At 36.2% G+C, this 20,087-nt stretch overlaps 1 protein-coding gene across 2 annotated transcripts in view; it reads right to left on the minus strand.

The window, feature by feature from the left end:
• Window positions 1-15,832, minus strand: part of IFT52 (intraflagellar transport 52) — a 38,307-nt gene extending 22,475 nt beyond the window's left edge. Inside the window, exons 1-7 of one of the 2 annotated variants that reach the window (XM_074212001.1) lie at window positions 15,695-15,832; window positions 10,326-10,450; window positions 8,646-8,733; window positions 6,714-6,843; window positions 6,522-6,597; window positions 3,255-3,326; window positions 1,136-1,262 (exon numbers count right to left, since the gene is read on the minus strand). In XM_074212001.1, coding sequence (XP_074068102.1) covers window positions 1,136-1,262; window positions 3,255-3,326; window positions 6,522-6,597; window positions 6,714-6,843; window positions 8,646-8,733; window positions 10,326-10,450; window positions 15,695-15,715 — 639 coding nt within the window. In that variant the 5' untranslated portion in view covers window positions 15,716-15,832. The remainder of the gene's footprint in view (window positions 1-1,135; window positions 1,263-3,254; window positions 3,327-6,521; window positions 6,598-6,713; window positions 6,844-8,645; window positions 8,734-10,325; window positions 10,451-15,694) is intronic. The other variant, XM_074212002.1, reaches the window with a different exon arrangement.
• Window positions 15,833-20,087: the final 4,255 nt, after the last annotated feature.

Genomic DNA, 20,087 nt, shown 5'->3' on the forward strand with positions numbered 1-20,087 from the left:
TCTGTCCCTGCCCTTCATATTAACAATTCTAGTCTAGTAAAGCAAAAGGGCCGGAAAGGGGTAACCACAAGCTCAGTGATGTAAATAATATTAAACTAGGAGCCAATATCCAAGTTCTAATCCAGGAACTGCCAATGATTTCTAATAGGATTCTGAGGTCATTCTCAGTAATCATTTTTTGATCTCATGATACTGACTTGTCTCATAGAAACTGTGCTCACAAAGCACTACAGAAAAGACAGGAGAAATTACAATTATCATTTCTAGGAAACAAGCAGACAATAACCTCTTGCTGGTACAAATAAAGCCAGGTCTTAATTAGTTATGAAATGGTTAGATTATTTAAATTAGCAATATTTCCACTGGGCTGAAATCAATTACCATATTTTACATAATTATAACTTCTAATTGTGTTTTTTTGGACATATAAAACCACTCACTTCAGGAGTCATATAATAAGGACCAAGCTGTACATAGCAGAGTGCTCAAAGTTGGCTAATGTGTTCTATACATTCATTCATTCATTAAGTATTGACTATTGTAAAATGAAGTATTTCTGTTCATAACTGAGAAATCAGATCACCAGGATTCTTCCATGTTAAAACATGTTTTTAAGGGCACTTAAACATAATGCAACTATCTTTTGTGGATGAAAATTCAAATATGTAAAAGGAAATATACATTTTTCACATCTAGCTTCCACGATTAAACATTTGTTTTCATCTGAAAATGGATCTAGCTCTTTGGGGAAGGTCATTTGCAATAATCCCTTTATTAATAATGTTTTACATGTATAGTTATTTTAAGCAGCAAAGGCACATAAACTTCTTAAGTAAAGAAAAATAAGGATTGGTATATAGGACATGAGTTTGGTCATTGTTTTTCTGATTTCAGTTTTCTTGGGATAAGCTAAAATTGCTATTAGCAGCATCATACCATGTAATCTAGTACATCCTCCTATTTCATTAAATCTATTTGCATCTGAATGGGTGTTACTTTAAAAAGTACTAAAGGAAAGATTCTGTAGTCATGGATAAGGATATTTAAAAGTAACAAACTGGTTTAAATGTCTCAAACAATTCTTTTTTTACGTGTCAAGTAATGTACATAAAGACAAATTCAAGGAAATTTGTACCTTAGAGTGGTAGAAAGCCAGAATGGGTCTGTTAAGGGGAAAGCAGACAGACCCAGTTGATAGAACAGCTACTGCTGGTTTCATCACACTCAGTGTGGCACCAAATGGATATACAAAGGTGAGAGCCCTACAGAAAAGTTCAGACATTAAAAATAAAAACATTTGATAAGGCTGACAAAGAATGATGCCCAATCTATTGATCAGAAAAGAATCTTTTCTACCAGGCCTTGGTTTTCCAAACTACAATTGGTAGCAACTGAAGTAAATTTGCATTTATTAAGAGCTTGTCATTTTTCAAGCACTGGGTCTACAAAGAAAGGCAAACAGAGCTTCCACCCTCAAGGAGTTCACAATATTATACATGTACAACATGCAAACAACTATATATAAACAAGAAACATACAAGATCAACTGAAGATAACCTTAGACAGTACTGGCATTATTAATATTTTTCAGATGCAAAATAAAAAGAAAAATGGAAATGGCAAACATTGCCATTATTACTTATATTCCTCATTCATTTATTAAAAAAAAAAACTTTGCTGTTAAGAAATAAGTCATTTGAGATTTTTTTTTGGTAGAGGGGAAGAGTAGAATAAGTGGAAAGAGAGAACACAACCCTCACAAAAGTGTTAATACCACTCTTTGAGAGTGCTGAGGGATTTAAATATGTTTTAAAGGTCTAGAAAGAAGATTTTTCAGCTTAAGGGGATTGAGCCCATATGATGAAAATAAATACAACATAGCATATATTTATTAAGCAACTGTGTGTATAGCAGGATTAGAACTGTCAGAGTTGCAAAGATTAGATGAGACATAGTCCCTACCCATCATTAAAGAACTTAAAATCTCAGAGAGAGACAGGACACCAAGACAGAGGCCAATAATACACAATAATATAACTGCATAACTAAACTAGAACAGTAGGGTCAAAGCTTGACAAGCCTCTTAAAGAGTTCTAAGCTCATTTGGTTTACTCAACTAGTACATTTTGAACTTCAGGATTACATCAGAAGAAAGATGGGATTCCTTTTAAGATGATTTATATTTATGTAGTTTTTAATTTTTTAAATTGTCACATTTTATCTCCTATCAACTGTCTGATGAAAATAGGAATATTTTATAAAGAAGAAAAGTTAGTGAAAGAGAACTAAAATCTATTTCTCCTAACTCAAAGTCCAAGGTTATACTTGCTGTCTTTTTTTAGTTATCTTAAATCTTATTATGATTACTTTAATCTGAACAAATTTCATTTCACTTCACAAAGCATTTAACTTCAGCAATTTCCCTCATCATCTCAGGAGTTGTTTTTGTTTGTCTTTTTTTTTTTTTTTAGGTTTTTGCAAGGAAATGGGGTTAAGTGGTTTGCTCAAGGTCACACAACTAGGTAATTGTTAAGCATGTGAGGCTGAATTTGAACTCAGGTACTCCTGACTCCAGGGCCGGTGCTCTATCCACTGCGCCACCTAGCCGCCCCCATCCTTCCTTTTTGAAGAGAATCAATGACATCATGGATGATATCTTGACTTGTGCATGAATTGGATTTAAGTGAAGCATTGTTGCACAAAGTCATCAACTTCATTCTTTCTTCTTTAGTCACAGAAGTCAAGAGACTAGCAATGACCTGGGATACAGTGGGTGACCATGGCATTTTCCATGTCTGATCTGACCAAGCTCTAAGTGATCCATTCAGCTGTCTTCATGACCCTAGGAACAAATTGTTCTCTCATTTGTCCATTCCACTGGGGGGGAAGTCTTCACAGGCTTGAAGGAGGCACCTCTCCCCCCCAACTCACCAAACAGCATGAGGCCTGTCTGCCAAGAAGGATGGCTCTACTGGAGTACAGCCACTGCACAAGTGAGTTAGGTAAAGGTGAATATCAGAGGTGGATGAGCAGTCCTAAAAAGAGTTCAGCAAGTCCTCACACCAAAGGTGCTAGTTCTATCTGAATACCCCATATTCCCTATCTCATCAGTACTATCTAAATTTATACTAATTTAACTATTAACTCAGAACAAGAGTGCATGAAGGAGCTAAAAAACACTAGGTGACATCTGGAATTCCCATTGTTAACACTCCAAAGGAAAAAAAAACCTGAGACTAAAGATATACACTTACTGGGCATTGTTTCCATTGCTTTCCTCATCAATTATTCCAGGCACAGCTTTTCCGGCAGCTCGGCTTATTTCTCTTAAAAAAAAAAATACAAACTAGGTTTAAAAAACAAACTTGAATTTAATACAATGTATGTCCAGTAAATACTAAAGAAAATACTTAAGAGGTCTGAAGAATTTGTTTCAAAAGACTCTAAAACAATCTAAGATCGAAAGGCAAACAACTTTAGGCTATTTTAAGTTTCTCCCCTGACTGCACCCCAAAGATCACTCCAAAGATCCTGCCCAAGAGGCTTTTCTGATTCATTGGTCAGAATATGAAAAAAAAAGTATATATATATATATATATATATATATATATATATATATATATATATATATATGTATATATGAAGTTTTTTCCTTTTTTTTCTTTTTTCTGGTTTTTGAAAGGCAGTGGGGTTAAGTGACTTGTCCAAAGTCACACAGCTAGGTAACTATTAACTGTCTGAGGTCACATTTGAACTCAGGTCCTCCTAACTCTAGGGCTGGTGCTCTATCCACTGCATATATGAAGTTTAATAATAGCATAAGGCAGTCTGTGATTAAGTACTTGAATGAATAACTGGTATAGACAATTATTGCTAAAGCATTTTATGGATGAATCAGAGGCTGAGTGGCTTTTTTGTAGAAGTGGGATTTGAGCTGAGGCCTGAAAAATGAATGGATAAGATCTGGAGAGGTAGAAATATATGACAGAGAAGAAACTTGTTATAACAGTTCCTGTCACAGCAGAAAGTTATTGGGTTAGTGTCTAATTCTCCTTTTTGATCCATTCATTCCTGCTACTTCTCCTCCTATATTTCTCCTCCCTTTTATGGCTAAACTCAATCTGTGCCTCCCAATCCCCTTCCTCTCACTCTATTCTTGATTTTCTGCAGTTCAGCTTCTGACCCCATCATTGGACTGAAAATTGTTCTCTCCAAAGTTACCTGCCAAATGCAATGGCCTTTTCCCACGTCTTATCTTGTCTTTTCTGTAATCTTTGACACTGTCCATTACCCTCTTCTCTTTGATCTCCTCTAAGTTTTCCTAACACTACTGTCTCTCCAGATTCTCTCCTAACTATCTGAATAGTCCTTCTAAGTGTCTTTTGCCCGTCGTTCATCCAGGTCTTGATCCCTAACTGTACATTTTACCCAGGATAATTCTTATAGACCCCATTTCCTTCTCCTTCTATTCTATTTCACTTGGTGATCTCACTAGTTCTCATTTAATTCTCATGTCAATGCAGATAATTATCAGATTTATTTATCCAGCCCTAAGCTCTCTCCCAATTCAACTGCCCATAGGATATCTTGAATTGGATGCCCCTACATTCAACAAGTCCAAAACAGAACTCATTATCTTTACTCTACCATTTCCTTCCTCAAAACTTCCTATCTTGCTATTAAATCCTTTCACAATGTGGCTAATTTTCCTTTCCCATCCTCTTACCCTTTACATTCCTTCTGGTATTCTACAATTCAGTGACTCCAATATCCTTAGTATTCCTTATGATATTCCATCTCCCAATTACATGCCTATACAGATGCAGGCTGTCCTTCAAACCTGGAATGTTTTCCTTCCTTGTCTCCACTCCTGACTTGCCCACCTTTTTTCAAATTTTAGTCAAAATTCCATTTTCATCAAGGAACCTTTTGGTCCTCCCTTACGCTAATACCTGTCCTCTGAGACTGCTTCCAAATTATTCTATATAAGTCATTTGTACATAGTTTTTTGCATTTTATCTCCTCCATTAAATTATGAATTCCTTGAGGGCAGGGATATTTTTGTCTTACTCTGTATGCCCAGCACTTAGCACAGTGCCACTTACTAATAGATGCTTGCTGACATGTCAATAACTGCTATTTATTTAGTTCCTGGAAATATATGCCTATGACATATGAACATAAATATATACACATATTAAAAATGTGCTCAAGCTTCAAAGATCTTCATCAAATGCAGTGGGTCTTACTTTCATGTGACTTCTTATATCTTCCTAATTAGCTCCAAAGAGCTTAACAACTTTAGTTAAATTTTTTATGTACATTTATATCATTCCCACCTCTGGGACATAAAATCTAATAGAATGCCATCATTGTGCAATCCTTTTCTTCCAGAGATCAAGTCCTGCAGTGTCCATGAAACCTTCTCCAAATTATATTATTCCTCAACTTCCAAGTTTCAGTCAGTACCTCCACTAAATACACTAGACTCAAAACTAAAACTTATACTAAAATGTAAGTATTAATTTCATCAAAGCACTTCCCTGCTCAACATAAAATCAACAACCCTACCTACTGCTTACATGATGAATCCCAACTCCATAACCCCAGTAGTAAAAAAGCCCTCACAATCTGACTTCATATTCTATTTAGTCAATGTTGGCTTTCTTTACTGTTAATTTGAGATTCCAAAATGATCATATTACAAACATAGTCAATCTCACTTTTCCTTATGTTGTTCCTTTTTTTCCCCAAAAATGCCTTTATATTCCTTTTAATCTATACAAAAGCCAAACAAAGGCATTCCTTCTCCACCTTCTAACACGTCAAAGCAAAACTAAGGCTGAAATTATGAAATAGATATATATATATATACATATATATAATGTAAAATGTATAAGTTAATATTATATTAAGTTTAGCAACGGGGTGGTTTTGTACTAATTGTTTTAGATCAAACTTAAATAATATATATTGTTAATAAACAGAATGTTTTTAATAATTTGTGTAAAAATATCAAGCCCTTAGTTTAGGTCATTACCCATAATATAATTGTTTCCAGGAAAAACACATATCTGCTTATGTTGTTTGGACTTACAGCACGTTTCCCAGGAATACAACCAACCATCAATATGAAGAATGGGCAAACTTCTCAATGACTGCCTTAGATTATAAAATACCAGGAGGGAGGTACCATGCCTGCCATGATTTATACAGCACCTAACAACACTACATATAATTAGACACTTACACTCTTGTAATATGAAGACAACACTAAGGATGTTAATATACACACTCTTAGGAGACATGAAAGTAGGCAGTAAATGAGCACTTTTTTCATGGAATATAGCAGAAAGGTGGACTCTCAAATATTCTCAAGAATGAAAGTTTCATAATTCACAGGACAGAAGAAGATAATTAAAAGTGGGATGTAGGCAATGAGAGTGTACGATTGGCAAGAGTAGTAAAATGGCAGAGCAGGAGGAGTATGACTATCAAATTTAAACTTTTGATATGTTTACCTGTTCAAGACTCCATTGGATACCAAAGCTTCTTTAGGATGAAAATATTTGTAATATACATTTCTCACCACAGCATCTTCAGGGGAAGAAAAAAATGATTTTTTAGACTACAATAAATGATAAATTTTATGGATTAAAAACAGTCATTGAAAATATTACTTCCAGGGCCACGTTTATAAAAAGTTCAGTTACCATTGTTAACCATGATCCCATACTCTTCTAGTAGAAAGTTAATATTGGTGTCAAATCTGGATTCACCACCTTCTCCTAGCATAACAAGGATATCTCCACCACTTTCAAGATATTTCTTTAGCACTTCAAACTAAACAAAAGAAAAAATACAAATATCTCTGAGAAATTACTCTTAAGTACCATATGAAAAAAATACTCAATTATACTTAGGTTTTTTGCTTTAATTTTAAAAAGCAACTAAATATAAAAACAAGCTTTTTATCAGATCACTGCACAAGGCTGTCAAGCTTGTCTTTAAGCACAAAGCTTCAAAATAATGATGATTCAATTATTATATTTTACAAAGGTGAGTTTTCAAATGAAAAACCCTTTAATAACAGAAGAAACTATCACATCATAAGGAAGACAAAATTTAGAAAAGCAGATATTTACAATGAATAAACACACATCTTTTAATAAAAACATAGCCACCAGCTATCTCCTCTCCTTCCTTCAGTCACTTGATAAAATTATTTTTTGCCTTTTTGCAAGGCAATGGGGTGAAGTGACTTGCCCAAAGTCTCACAGCTAGTTAATTATTAAGTATCTGAGGCTGGACTTGAACTCAGGTCCTCCTGATTCCAGGGCCAGTACTCTATCCACTGTGCCACCTAGTTGTCCCCACTTGATAAAATCTTAACTCTCATATCCTGACCAGCTGTTTAACCAAGCAGATAAAATACTAGGGGTGAAGGGGGAAAAAGAAAAGAAAAATGCAGCCATAGAGAATCAGAACCACTCAGATTCCTCTCTTTACAACACAAAAGTAAGCAGGAAGGTCTAAGCAGCACTTTATTAGTCTAGCTGTATTTTAGGGCAAGAAAGTATTTTCCAAATACTTTTAATTCCACACAAGTTCCATAAGCTGGGTCTTTCACTCTCATGAAATAGAACCAAAAAAACTAATTCCAAAGAGAATCGTCAAAGTAAAAATTAGTGGCTTTAACACAATAAAAGTACGAATAAAAACATTATTCTATAGCATTTTAAGGTTTACAAAGTGTTTTTCTCTATAACAACTATGTAAAGTAGATAGTATATGTGTCTTTGCCATTTTTAGAGAGGATGCACAGAGCCTTGTCCAATGCAACCAGCATTTATTACTTCCTGCTCTATGTCAAGCACTGTGTTAGGTGTTGAAGATAAAAAGACAAAAATGAGTCAGTCCCTGTCCATAAGAAGTTTATTCTCACAGAAGAATGCAACAGATTCAAAAATAAATGGAGACAATGCAGTAAAGTGGGAAAAAAATTAATTTCTTTAACTAGGAAATGACATGGTCAGACCTATCCTAAGAATATCAATTTGGCAATTCTGTGTAAGATGGACTGGGGATAAGAGATTTTGGAAAAAGGAAAACCAATGAGGTTAGAATATGAGGTGGTGCCAAAATTTAAACTCAGATCTTTGACTGTAAGTCCAGTATTCTAACCCTAACACCATTTAGCCTTATCAAAAAAGCTACAGATATAAGGAGAAAAGTGTATTTCAAGCATAAGCTACCCTAGACTACCCAAATTCTTTCATACTTTTTCACTGCTGTACCACTATCAAAAAAAAAAAATGAAGAAAAGTCAATCATTCTAAATCCTCCTCCATATATTAAATGTACTAGCAAAGAACAGTAGCATGAAAACTATCAGAAGCCTAATATGGTGCTGCACTTAAATTAGAGACATACTATTATGAATTAGAAAAAAGAGAAGAGCTGCTTTATTAGAATAATGCAATTCGAAGAGTATCTCTTATAGTTTAATTAACTTATTTCCACAGGAGGTAATTAAATAAATTAAAAAAGAATTACAAACAGAAGTTAAGATGATACTAATAAATCCAGTAGTAGCTAGTGATAAACAAGATTTAGCTTTACTCTACTTGCAAAGTAGTTCTTACCTCAGCAGCTGTAAATTTTTCCCTTGGTCCTGCTGTAATCCACAATTTCACCCCAATCAACTTCTCTGATGTGATTTCATCTTTTAAACTAAAAAAGAAAATTAAGCAAATATGATTATATAGCCTATAGCCTAGAATCATTTATTAATTATTCAGTCTAGCAGATTGTCTAGAAAATACAAGTTATGGAACTGTAACATGAGAAGAACCATTGGGGCAATTTAGGATAACCTTCCATCAGTTGTGAACTAACCATTATGTAGCACTTTTTTGGAACTATATCCAAAGGGCTATAAAATGTGCATACTCTTTGACTCACCAATACCAATGCTATTTCTGTATCCCAAAGAAATATTTTTTTAAATGGAAAAGGACTTATATGTACAAAAAATATTTATTGAAGCTTTTTCTGTGGTAGCAAAGAATTGGAAATTGCCCATCTATTATTGGGGAATGTTAAACAAGTTGGGGTATATGATTGTAAGGGAATACTATTGTGCTATAAGAAATGATGAGCAAGATGTTTTTAGAAAAACCTGGAAGGATTTTCATGAAGTGTTACAAAGTGAAATAAGCAGAAGCAAGAGAATGTTATTCATAGCATTATTGTGCAGTGATCAACTATGCATGATGACTTAGCTATTCTCAGCAATACAAAGATCCAAGACAGTTCTAAAGTATCTAGTGGTTTTTTTAACTTCTGTTTTTCTTTCTTTTCTTTTCTTTTTTATTTTTTTTTGCAAGGCAATGGGGTTAAGTGGCTTGCCCAAGGCCACATGGCTAGGTTAATTATTAAATGTCTGAGGCTGGATTTGAACTCAGGTACTTCTGACTCCAAGGCCAGTGCTCTATCCACTGCACCACCTAGCAGCCCCAACTTCTATTTTTCTTGTCTTAATTTTTGTCTCTTTCACAACTTATAGTTTTTGCATGACTTCACTTGTATAACCTATAGCAAATTGCTTGCCTTTTCAATGAAAGAGCAGGAGAGAATTTGCAACTGAAAATTGTAAAAAACAAAGGTTAACAATTGTTTTTTACATGTAACTGGAAAAAAACAAAATGCTGATTTTTTTTTAAAAGTAAAAACATTTTTTTAAAAGATAAATGCAAGAATCTCTTCATCATTATCCCTAATCCATGATGACCATCTGGATTCTGCTCAGATACTTTCAGCTAAAAAGAAAATTACAAAATAGACAATGATAATACTGAATAATTATAGCCTTTAACTAGAAATCTAGATTCATTTTATAGGAAAATGAATATTCTTATTTTTATTTCCATTATACTGAACCTATTCAAACATATATTATTGGATGAGTTTTATTATTATTTGAGTAGCTTAGTGTTTGAAAAAGGTTTAGCAATCAAAACCTAGAAGTGACATTAGTATTACTTCTTGCTTTGTAAAATTTGATACTGAATTCAATATAGAATTTGTCTACTTATTTGTAAGAGAACAATAACTATTTACTAGTTCATTATCTTTATATTTAACTCCTTAAATAATTTAATAAGTGGTCCTTTTACCACAAGAAATATTTGAGAAAAGACTAGATACTAAAAGGCTACAACTGTTAGTTATTCAGAAAAAGAGTGTTCCAATTTACTAGTATGTTACAGCTGCTACAATTACTAGGAATAGAAAACAGTGATTTTTTTTTTTTTACTTCTCACCTTTGAATCTTCCAGTTACTACGAAGCCTTTTCTGCAAAGACTTATAGCCACTGTTGGTGGTAAATATCTCCTTTTTTGATGCATTAAAGAGAATGGTACTTCGAAGTTCTTTTTCCATAGTTACCTCAAATGAAAAAGAATGAGAAAGTAAAAGGCAATGTATTTGGAGGAGATAATATTCCAAAAGAACACAAATTGGAATACCAAGATGATACCTGTTTACAAATAAATCTAAATACATTTACAAGATTATAAAGTTATATAGAGCAAAATTAGGACTTTAAAAATTCATTCTGAACATACACAATACCCCAAATTCTAAAATATAAAATAAACAATGCAAATCTTCCTTTGTACACTTAAAAGATTTTATTTGAATAACAAGTTTATAACACTATTCCAACTACAATATTATTACAAATCTCCAAGGTTAAACTTTAAAGGAAAAAACCAAGCCATTATTCTATAGAGAAACCCAGTGCTCAATTCAGAACATTGGAAAAAAAAGGACTTCTGATCTGGAAGCTCTCTATCCTACTCATCTCTTCCATACTACCCTCTCAAGTCATTACTCTATTTTTTATTATAGTTCTGTATTTCCTTTGTAAAGTTACATTTTGAACTATAATTCTGCAAAGGGCCCTATATCCATGGACCTTCCTTCATCAATTCTTCCCATAATCACTACATCTCCTTTGAGGTTTCCTTCCATCAAGCCTTTTCACCAAAAGGCATCAACCAAACTATTTTGGGAAGTATCAATGATATTACACCTTAGACATTAAACCTTATTCACCACTTCCATTTTGAAACTGTTTCTGAACTGAGTTCCCCCAAACCCAAAACAATCTTATTTGATGCTCTGTTACCAACCAAGGCTCTAAGTTAAAGAGTTAGGCAACCACCCTCCCTGGTTCTATCACAAGACAACAAAGAGCACCTATACAAGCCAAACTTTTCAGTCTAAGAAAAGCTATGTCAAAGGTTCTGGATACTGGACTCAGAATCAGAAGGGACGTTAGAGGCCATCTGGTCCAACCTCTCCTTTGTAGATAAGGAAGAAAAGTAGTTCCAGAGAAGTTAAGTCATTTTCCCAAGATCACTCAGAGATAAGTAGCAGGGCTAGGATTAATTCCAGTTGCTCTGCCTAGATCCATTCTTTCCACTAATGCCTCTGCACAATATAAGGACTGCTAAATGTAAGCCAAAAAAATTGCTGTTAAAACTATGAACATCTATCAATTTTTAAAGGAACCAATAAATAATAAGCTCAGTAAATAACCAGTAAATAATAAGCTATCAGTAACAATGGAAACTAAAAATAATTTAAAATTTGAACTTTCCTATGCATATTTTAAAACTTCTGCAACAGAGATCTACATGTAGAGAAAATGATTAAAGGACTTCACCTAAGAATAAGAACTATATGCAACTCAAATGTCATTAAAATATTCAGACATAAATTTTTGTTTCAGGATTCCTCTCCTCAATATTCTACCATCCAGTGGCACTGGTTTCAGTTATGTTTAAACTCACCCAAGACATTCCATTTCCAACTCTGGCCATTTTCTGTGAGAGTTTCTTATTCCTGGAATGCTCTTCCTCCTTATTTCTATATCCTGGTCTCCTTCAAATTTTTGTTAAAATCTCACCTTTAGCAAGAAGGCTTTTCCACTTCCCCTTTAATAGTGCCTTCCCTCCATGATTATCTCCAATTTAAACTCTAAAAATCTACCTAATTGTTTGGATATTACCCTTAGATTATGAATTCCTTAAGATCAGAGATTGAGTTTTGTATTTCTCTGTATCCCCCAGTTCTTAACACATTTGATAGGCACTTAATAAATGCTGAATGACTAAATTTGACTTCAAAATCAAGTTCCAAAGACAAGCAACAAAAAAAGGAAATGAATCAGTCTAACAATACAGACACAGAAAGGAAAGCTCAAAGTAAGTATTCTCATATCAAAGTATTCTTGGGAGCATCAAGAAATCAATCTTGGTAGTTGTTCTTGGCTCCAGTATTGCTGAATTAGTAAAATAAAGAGTATAAGGCTAAGTATTCTTCAGGGCTTCTTACCCTATGTCTCCTCTCAGTCAGATTTTAAAAATGAAAGACCCACAAGGAATAAGTTATTTGTCCATGGTCATATACCTAGGCAATGTTATAACTATGCCTAGAATCCACTCAAACCACTACTTTTTCCACTATACACTACTTAGATCATACTATTTTTTTTTAGATCAAATTATTAAATTCAGCTTTTCAGAATCTGTTTTACTCAGGTAAATGGGCATCCTAAAAGGTAGACATGAATGGTCCTCCTCTAAAATCCTACTCTTGAAGTCTCACCATGGTAAAAAGTGGACACTAGAATTGTAAAAGCTCTGGTAGATCTTAAAACAAACTAAAAAGGCTTTAAGTAAAATGCCAGTGAGAAGCTATGTCTGTTGCCTGAGGACCAACCTAAAAAGGCTGGGTCACCCGGTGAAGAATTTTTCAGTTGAAGATATTCCTAAGTATTGAAGACACTAAAGATAAAACATAGTCCTCAAAGAACTTAAAATCTGATAGACATGAACATAAACAGCATCACAGAATTTGAAATTAGAACATACTTTACAAAATACAACTTCCTCATCTTATAGAAAAGGAAATTGAGACCTGGAGAGGAAAAATAACTTGCTCCTAACCACACTATGTGGTGGAGTCAGAATTGGAACCTTAGATCTTCAGACATCAAAACAACAAACAAACATATATGCACCCTTCCTTTTGTAAAACACTGTGTTTGATATCAAGGATATACATTCAAAAGCAAAACAATTCCCAGCCTCAAGAACAATGCACTGCATGAACACATATAGGTATTACATAAGACACATATGTAATCTTGTGGGGAACAAGAAATGAGGAGGAAACTGAAAGATCTTAAACTGAAGGTAGAATTGTAGATGAATTTTGAAGGAAACTAAGCATCCTGAGAGCCACAAAGAAGGAAAAGCATTCAACAGCTAGTCCAAAAGCAAGAAACAAGAAGGCCAGGATAGCTGGAACATGATTTATGGAGAGTATAATATATTACAAGGCTGGAAAAGCAGAATGGGTCAGATTATAAAGAATTTTAAGTTTATATTTGATCCTAGCAATGATAATGAAATCATTGGAGTTTACTGAGAATGGCAAATAGTCACATAAACACTTTAAGAAAATTACTTTAGGGGTCCTATTGAATTCTGATGAATTTGAGTGAGGGGAAAGCAGAAAATCAATTAGAAGACTACTGCAATAGTCCAGATTGAGAAGTGATGATACTATGAAGTACTGATGATGTGAATGGAGAGAAGCAGACATCCTGGAGATATGTATAGATAGAAACAAGATTTAGCAATTTAGTGATATGAATGAGGAACTGAGGATGCAAAATCGAGATTGCAAAACTGGATAACAGAAACTAAGGGGATGAATACAAAAGAAACAGAAAAATTAGGAAGAAAGGTAGGTGTAGGGGGGTGGCTAGGTGGCGTAGTGGATAAAGCACCAGCTTTGGAGTCAGGAGTACCTGGGTTCAAATCTGGTCTCAGACACTTAATAATCACCTAGCTGTGTGGCCTTGGGCAAGCCACTTAACCCCTGGTTGCCTTGCAAAAAAAAAAATCTACCTAGAAACTTGGCTCAAGAATAAATTATCTGGAAAAATTGATCATAATCTTTAAAAAAGGAAAATGGAACATTAATGAAATAATTTCAAAATATTCTTGATTAAAAGTCCAAGGGGGGGCTAGGTGGCACAGTGGATTGAGCACCGGTCCTGGAGTCAGTTCAAATCCGACCTCAGACACTTAATAATTACCTAGCGGTGTGGCCTTGGGCAAGCCACTTAACCCCATTTGCCTTGCAAAAAACAAAAAAAAATAAGGTAGGTTTGTGTGGGGAAAATAAAAAATTGCCTTGGTCTTAAGGGGTTTAATTGAGGGCATTACTGGGAGCCAATTCAAAATATCTAACAAGTAATTAATTGATGATGCAGAATTGGAGCTTGTCATTTGCACAAAGATAGTAACTAGACCCATGAGGGAAAGAATATGGAGTGAAAAGAGAGCCCAAGACAGAGCTTTGGTGCTCAGCCACAATTCACAATGACATGGACATAGAGCTAGCAAAAGAAATTGAAAAAGAAACATCAGACGGGAAGGAAAATCAAGAATGAACAAATCCAAATCTAGCATTCTTTTGTTATCAGGTCTTTTAATTACAAATCAAATGCTCCGGACCCACAGCCTCTATAAAATGCCATCCATATTAATTAAGTGAATAGGAGCTGTCCAAACTGAGAGGTATTTGAAAAGAGAATTCACTGAAGACCAAAGACTATTACTTTTAATTTAAAAAAAACTGTTATCATCTTATGTAATTTTTCTATCTCTTATACTTTATTTTTCTTCCTTAAGGATATGATTCCTCTCTCATCACATTCAACTCAGATCAAAGTATACCATGGAAACAATGCCTTCTGTGGTGGTGGGGGGGAGGGAAGCGAGATTAGGGGGAAAAATTGTAAAATTCAAAACAAATTAATGAACTAAAAAGAAAAAGAAAGGAGTTCACTTACTCTGGGGGAACTGGAAAAACATATAAGAGAGGCAGCATTTGAGGTGACTCAAGAGTAAGGATGTGAAGGGGAAGTTTTGCGAGTGGGCCGGTCACGCGGAGCACGGATAAACTGTTACCGTAATGACCCAGAGATGTGACTTAAAAGAACTGATAAAATGCACCTGTCTTCTCTTCGCAGCAAGGATGGTATACTGTGTATCTCGTCCTACTCAGTGGACTGATTTTTCTGTTAAAGTTTCCTAAGTTTTAGCTGTGTGGCCTTGGGCAAGCCACTTAACCCCGTGTGCCTTGCAAAAAAACAAAAAAAACAAAAAAAAAAGTTTCCTAAGTCTTTTGCGAGCGGAGCAGGCCCGACTCGGCAAGGGAGAGGAAATTAAAAAGAAACAGTATCAGTTTTTTTGAATCATGCATCCGAGATGGCCTAGAGTGGCTGTAGCCCCGTTTGGCGCCCAGAGTCATTTCTGAGGCACAAAAATCAAAATCTAGGAGTCCAAAATCAGCGCAGCACCCGAGAAGGCTCGGGTTCAAATCCCAGCGAGCTCCCCTTCCTTTCCCGACCTCAGGCGCCCCATCAACTTTGCAAATAAGGGGTTCTGGAAGGTTCCTTCCAGCTCTGGAGCCTAACACGACGCACGCCTGCGGAGTCCGCCTGCCTCTGGGCCTGGGGATGCGGGCAGGGCAGGGGAAGGGCCGCCCAGGCCGGCGGAGGAGGGGGTCTTCATCCCGCAGCCCACAGCCCGGGAGCCCGCTTACCTGCGGCCCACTGACCACCATCGCCGCGCCGCGCCGCGCCGAAGGGCATCACGGGGAGCGGAGACGCCACGGCCACCGCTCCGCCTAGCAACGGGAGGGCCGCCTCGCGCGCAGGCGCACCTACAGGCCGCCCGCTACCAAGATGGCGGACCTGGGGGAGCGCAGGTAGCGTGATGACGCAATACGCTCACGCTTGCCCCGCTCCCCGTTTGCTTGGGAAAGGAAGAAGCGGATCTCTGAGCCCCAGCGGGAATTTTTGACTTGAGACAATGGACTGACCTATTTTTCGTTAATAAAACTACGACAAAGATGAACTTTTTTTTTCCTTCCGGGGACGCCAATATTAAATAGTTTATTTTTGTTTTTAATAATGGCTAAAAACTTGGAAAGATAACAAAATTCAACGATCAACATTCCTCGGTTCCTACGAAGAGAGTAATGGTTTCTTCCAGACGCTGTTCTTGCCGGCTATTGGCTGCTCCTGTCCGGACCCTCCCCGCCAGCAGCAGCGGTTGCTGGGCACCATCTAAGCACTCTTGCCATCTAACTGCGGGTTTTCAGTTTGGGCGCCGCATGGTTTCAATGAACATTTGTTCAGTGCCCACAGGATAAAGAGCACTGTTAGATTCTACAGCAAAGTTGTGAACTCATCCAACCTTTCTGGAGAGAAATTTAGAACTATGCCCAAAGGGCAACAAAAATGTGCATACCCTTTGACCCAGCAATACCACTACTGGGTCTATACCCTGAAGAGATGAGGGAAAAGGGTAAAAACATCACTTGTACAAAAATATCCGTAGCAGCCCCATCTGTGGTGGCAAAGAATTGGAAATCAGGTAAATGTCCTTCAATTGAGGAATAGCTTAGCAAACTGTGGTATGTGTATGTCATGGAACACTATTGTTGTATTAGAAACCAGGAGGGATGAGAATTCAGGGAAGCCTGGAGAGATTTGCATGAACTGATGCTGAGTGAGATGAAAAGAACCAGAAAAACACTGTACATCCTAACAGCAACATGGGGGTGATGATCAACCTTGATGGACTCGCTCATTCCATCAGTGCAACAATCAGAGACAATTTTGGGCTGTCTGCAAAGAAGAATGCCACCTGTATCCAGATAAAGAGCCGTGGAGTTCGAACAAAGTTCAAGGACTATTCCCTTTAATTTAGAAAAAAAAACATATCTTATTTTCTGATCTTGTTATCTCTTATACTTTTTGTTTCTTCCTTAAGGATATGCTTTCTCTCATCACACTCAATTTGGATCAATGTACAACATGGAAATGAAGTAAAGACTGACAGATTGCCTTCTGGGGGGGGGGAGGGAAGGAAGCTTGGGGGAAAAATTGTAAAACTCAAAAATTTTTTAAGGTTTTTTTTTTTGAAAGGCAATGGGGTTAAGTGCCCAAGGCCACACAGCTAGGTAATTATCAAGCGTCTGAGGCAGGATTTGAACTCAGGGACTCATGACTCCAGGGCCAGTGTTCTATCCACTGTGCCACCTAGCTGCCCCTAAAATCTTTAATAAAAGAAAAAAAATTTAAAAAAAGATTACAGCAAAGTTTGGACAACATGATTCCCTACTCCTGTAGAGCTTACATAGAGACAGGAGAAGGTGTTAAGACTGTTTTCCTTTTTTTTTAAAGTCCAGACCTCTAATTTTGTGAGTATGATATATTTGTGGTATGGGAACTCCCTCTATGGACTCAGATCTTCAACTTAGTCAGAATGCTGCTTGGGGGCTTTGGGAAATTAAATAACTTGTTAATATGCTTCAGAGAAGGAGCATTAGAACTCCCAACTTCCTGACTCCAAAGGTCAACCCTCCATGCACTATGCCAGGGTGACTCTCCTAGGGTTAGCAAAATCAAAACAAAAAACATAATAGCAATACAAGTTGTGATGATAAAATACCAGTCAAACCAGTCCTGCACCAGGTAGGTGACACTAGAAAAAGCAACTAAAGTACAAAAGAATTCATGACAAATGCATTAAAAGATAACAAAAGTGTTGTTAAAGAAAGCCAAGTCATCTCCAGCTGGAAGGGAAAGAAGGGATCTGAGAAGGCTACATGGAGGAGGTTGTATCTGAACTTCATTTTAAAAGCAGTTGTAGAAAATCAACAAGCAAGAGAAGTAAGAACTTTGAAGGCATAGGGGCTAAACAAATTTGTGCATGCCTTCCTGGATGGTCTTTCTGAATTCCTATGATGAAAGAAAATATCAACAATACTCAGTTCCTTCTAAAATTTATTTCCCAGACCATACTGGGAAATTTGGTAGGAACTGCCAGAGTTAGACTTTGTTGGCATTTTCTTCTAAAAGCCAGAGCTATTTCCATATCAGGATGAGATATCAAAGAAACACTTTGATAAAGGAAGTGTCTTGGGGTTGCATTGATAGATGTTTAGGATCTAACAAGAAAGGATTGTGGAAATTGTTAAATTGTAGATAGAGCAACAGATTTTGTTCTTTAAACTAATACTATGTCTCAGAAAAGTCCTTCAACCTTTCTGATCTCAACTATTTTTTTTTGTCTGTAAAATAAAAAAAAATTGGATTAGATGATCTGAAAGTTCCCTGGTCAACCCTCATTCATATAGTCCCATGATACTTTGCTCTGGTCAGCACCCTTAGGGATTACTGAGTCCAGCTCTAGGCATCCTCACATTTTAGAAAGGAAATGTTTATTTCAGACTGAGCTCAAAGGAAGGTAGCTGGGATGGGGCCATGAAACCACATTAATGGAGAAACAACTTGATAATAGTCATCAAAAAATTTTGTCGATTGACTGATGCAGACCCTTTGGCAACCTGATAACTATGTTTATCATTTCAATGGAGGAGAAGAAACTCTTTGCCATACTGTCAAGTCCCTGTGTCCTTATTCAGACTACCTAAGACCCTTTGTTGCATATTCTACTTTGGGCAGCTGGTGGCACTGTGGATAGAGTGCTGGACCTGGAGTCAGGAAGATGAATCTTTTTGAATTCAAATTTGACCTTAGACACTTAGTTGTATGACCTTGGGCAAGTCACTTCCACCTGGTTTGTCTCAGTTCTTCATCTGTAAAATGAGCTAGGAAGGAAAATACCACTCCAGTAAATAGCTAAGAAAAAAGAATGTTGCCAAAAGAATGAATGAATGAACAAAGGAAGAAAGAAAGAGAAAAAAGAAAGAAAAGATGGAAGTCATTGAAACATTTAAAAGAAAATTCACAAAAAAAGAACAGAAGTTCATGCTAATTTTCTCTGCCTTGTTGTAATTTTAGGGTATGTGTTGCCCAAATGAGCACAAAAAGACATTCAGATGGAGGCAATAATAAATAGATAATCTGGGCAGCTTTGAAATTAACTTGTTGAATTTATGTGTGTGTGTGTTTGTGTGTGTGTTTGTATGTGTGTCTGTGTGATGATTTCATATTCAATCTTTTTCTACCTGGAATATGGAAATTATGTTTGGATGTTTAAGTTCAGAATTTTAGAAATTAATAACTCTTCTAGGACTTAACAGAGGGCACTACAAATAATAAATGCTTACTTTTTTTTTGGTAGCAACATGACCCTGAAGAGAGCAATTTCTATCAAACAATAAGAAGAAAAGCCAGATTGTAAATCAGATTGAAAAGTGAGTAGGAGGTGAGAAAGTGATAACATGGAATGTAGACAGCTTTTTCAAGGAGTTTGTGAAAAGAGATATAGAACAACAGATGAACTCATTTTAAAAACAGATTTCATCATCTCCCTTCCCTCCTCCTGTCCCCATTCATTCCTTTTTATTTCTGTAGAGGGCACCCCTAACCTTCCACTCACCTAGGTTTACAACCTCAGAGTATGACTTGGTTTCTCACTCTACTTAATCAAACACATCCAATCAGTTGCCAAGTTTTATCAATTCTACCTCCACTTCTCTCTCATATTTCACCTTCTCTCTACAGGGTTACCAACTCTAGTTTACCCCTTACCTGGACTAATGTGGTAACTTTAGTAACTTTAGTAACTCATTAATCTTGCTACCTCAGATGTCTCCCTTTCCCAATCAATCCTCTGTACAGATGCCAAAGTGATAGTCTTAAAGCTGACTAAGTTATTCCCCTGGTCCATAAATCTCCATCACTATTAGAATCAAATCAAAAGGGGAAGCTAGGTGGCACAGTGGATAGAGCACTAGCCTTGGAGTCAGGAGGATCTGAGTTGAAATTTGCTCTCAGACACATAATAATTGCCTAGTTGTGTGACCTTGGGCAAGTCACTTAACCCCACTGCCTTGCAAAAAAAAATCAAAAATTCTTTTGCTTGTCAATTAAAGCCCTTTTCAAAGTGGTTGCATCCCACTTTTCCAGGCATTTTAGACATTATTCCCCTTCACACATCTCAGCAAATTCACCCATATG

The sequence above is a fragment of the Macrotis lagotis genome, chromosome 1, assembly GCF_037893015.1.
Source record: "Macrotis lagotis isolate mMagLag1 chromosome 1, bilby.v1.9.chrom.fasta, whole genome shotgun sequence".
In the NCBI taxonomy this organism is placed as follows: Eukaryota; Metazoa; Chordata; class Mammalia; order Peramelemorphia; family Peramelidae; genus Macrotis; species Macrotis lagotis.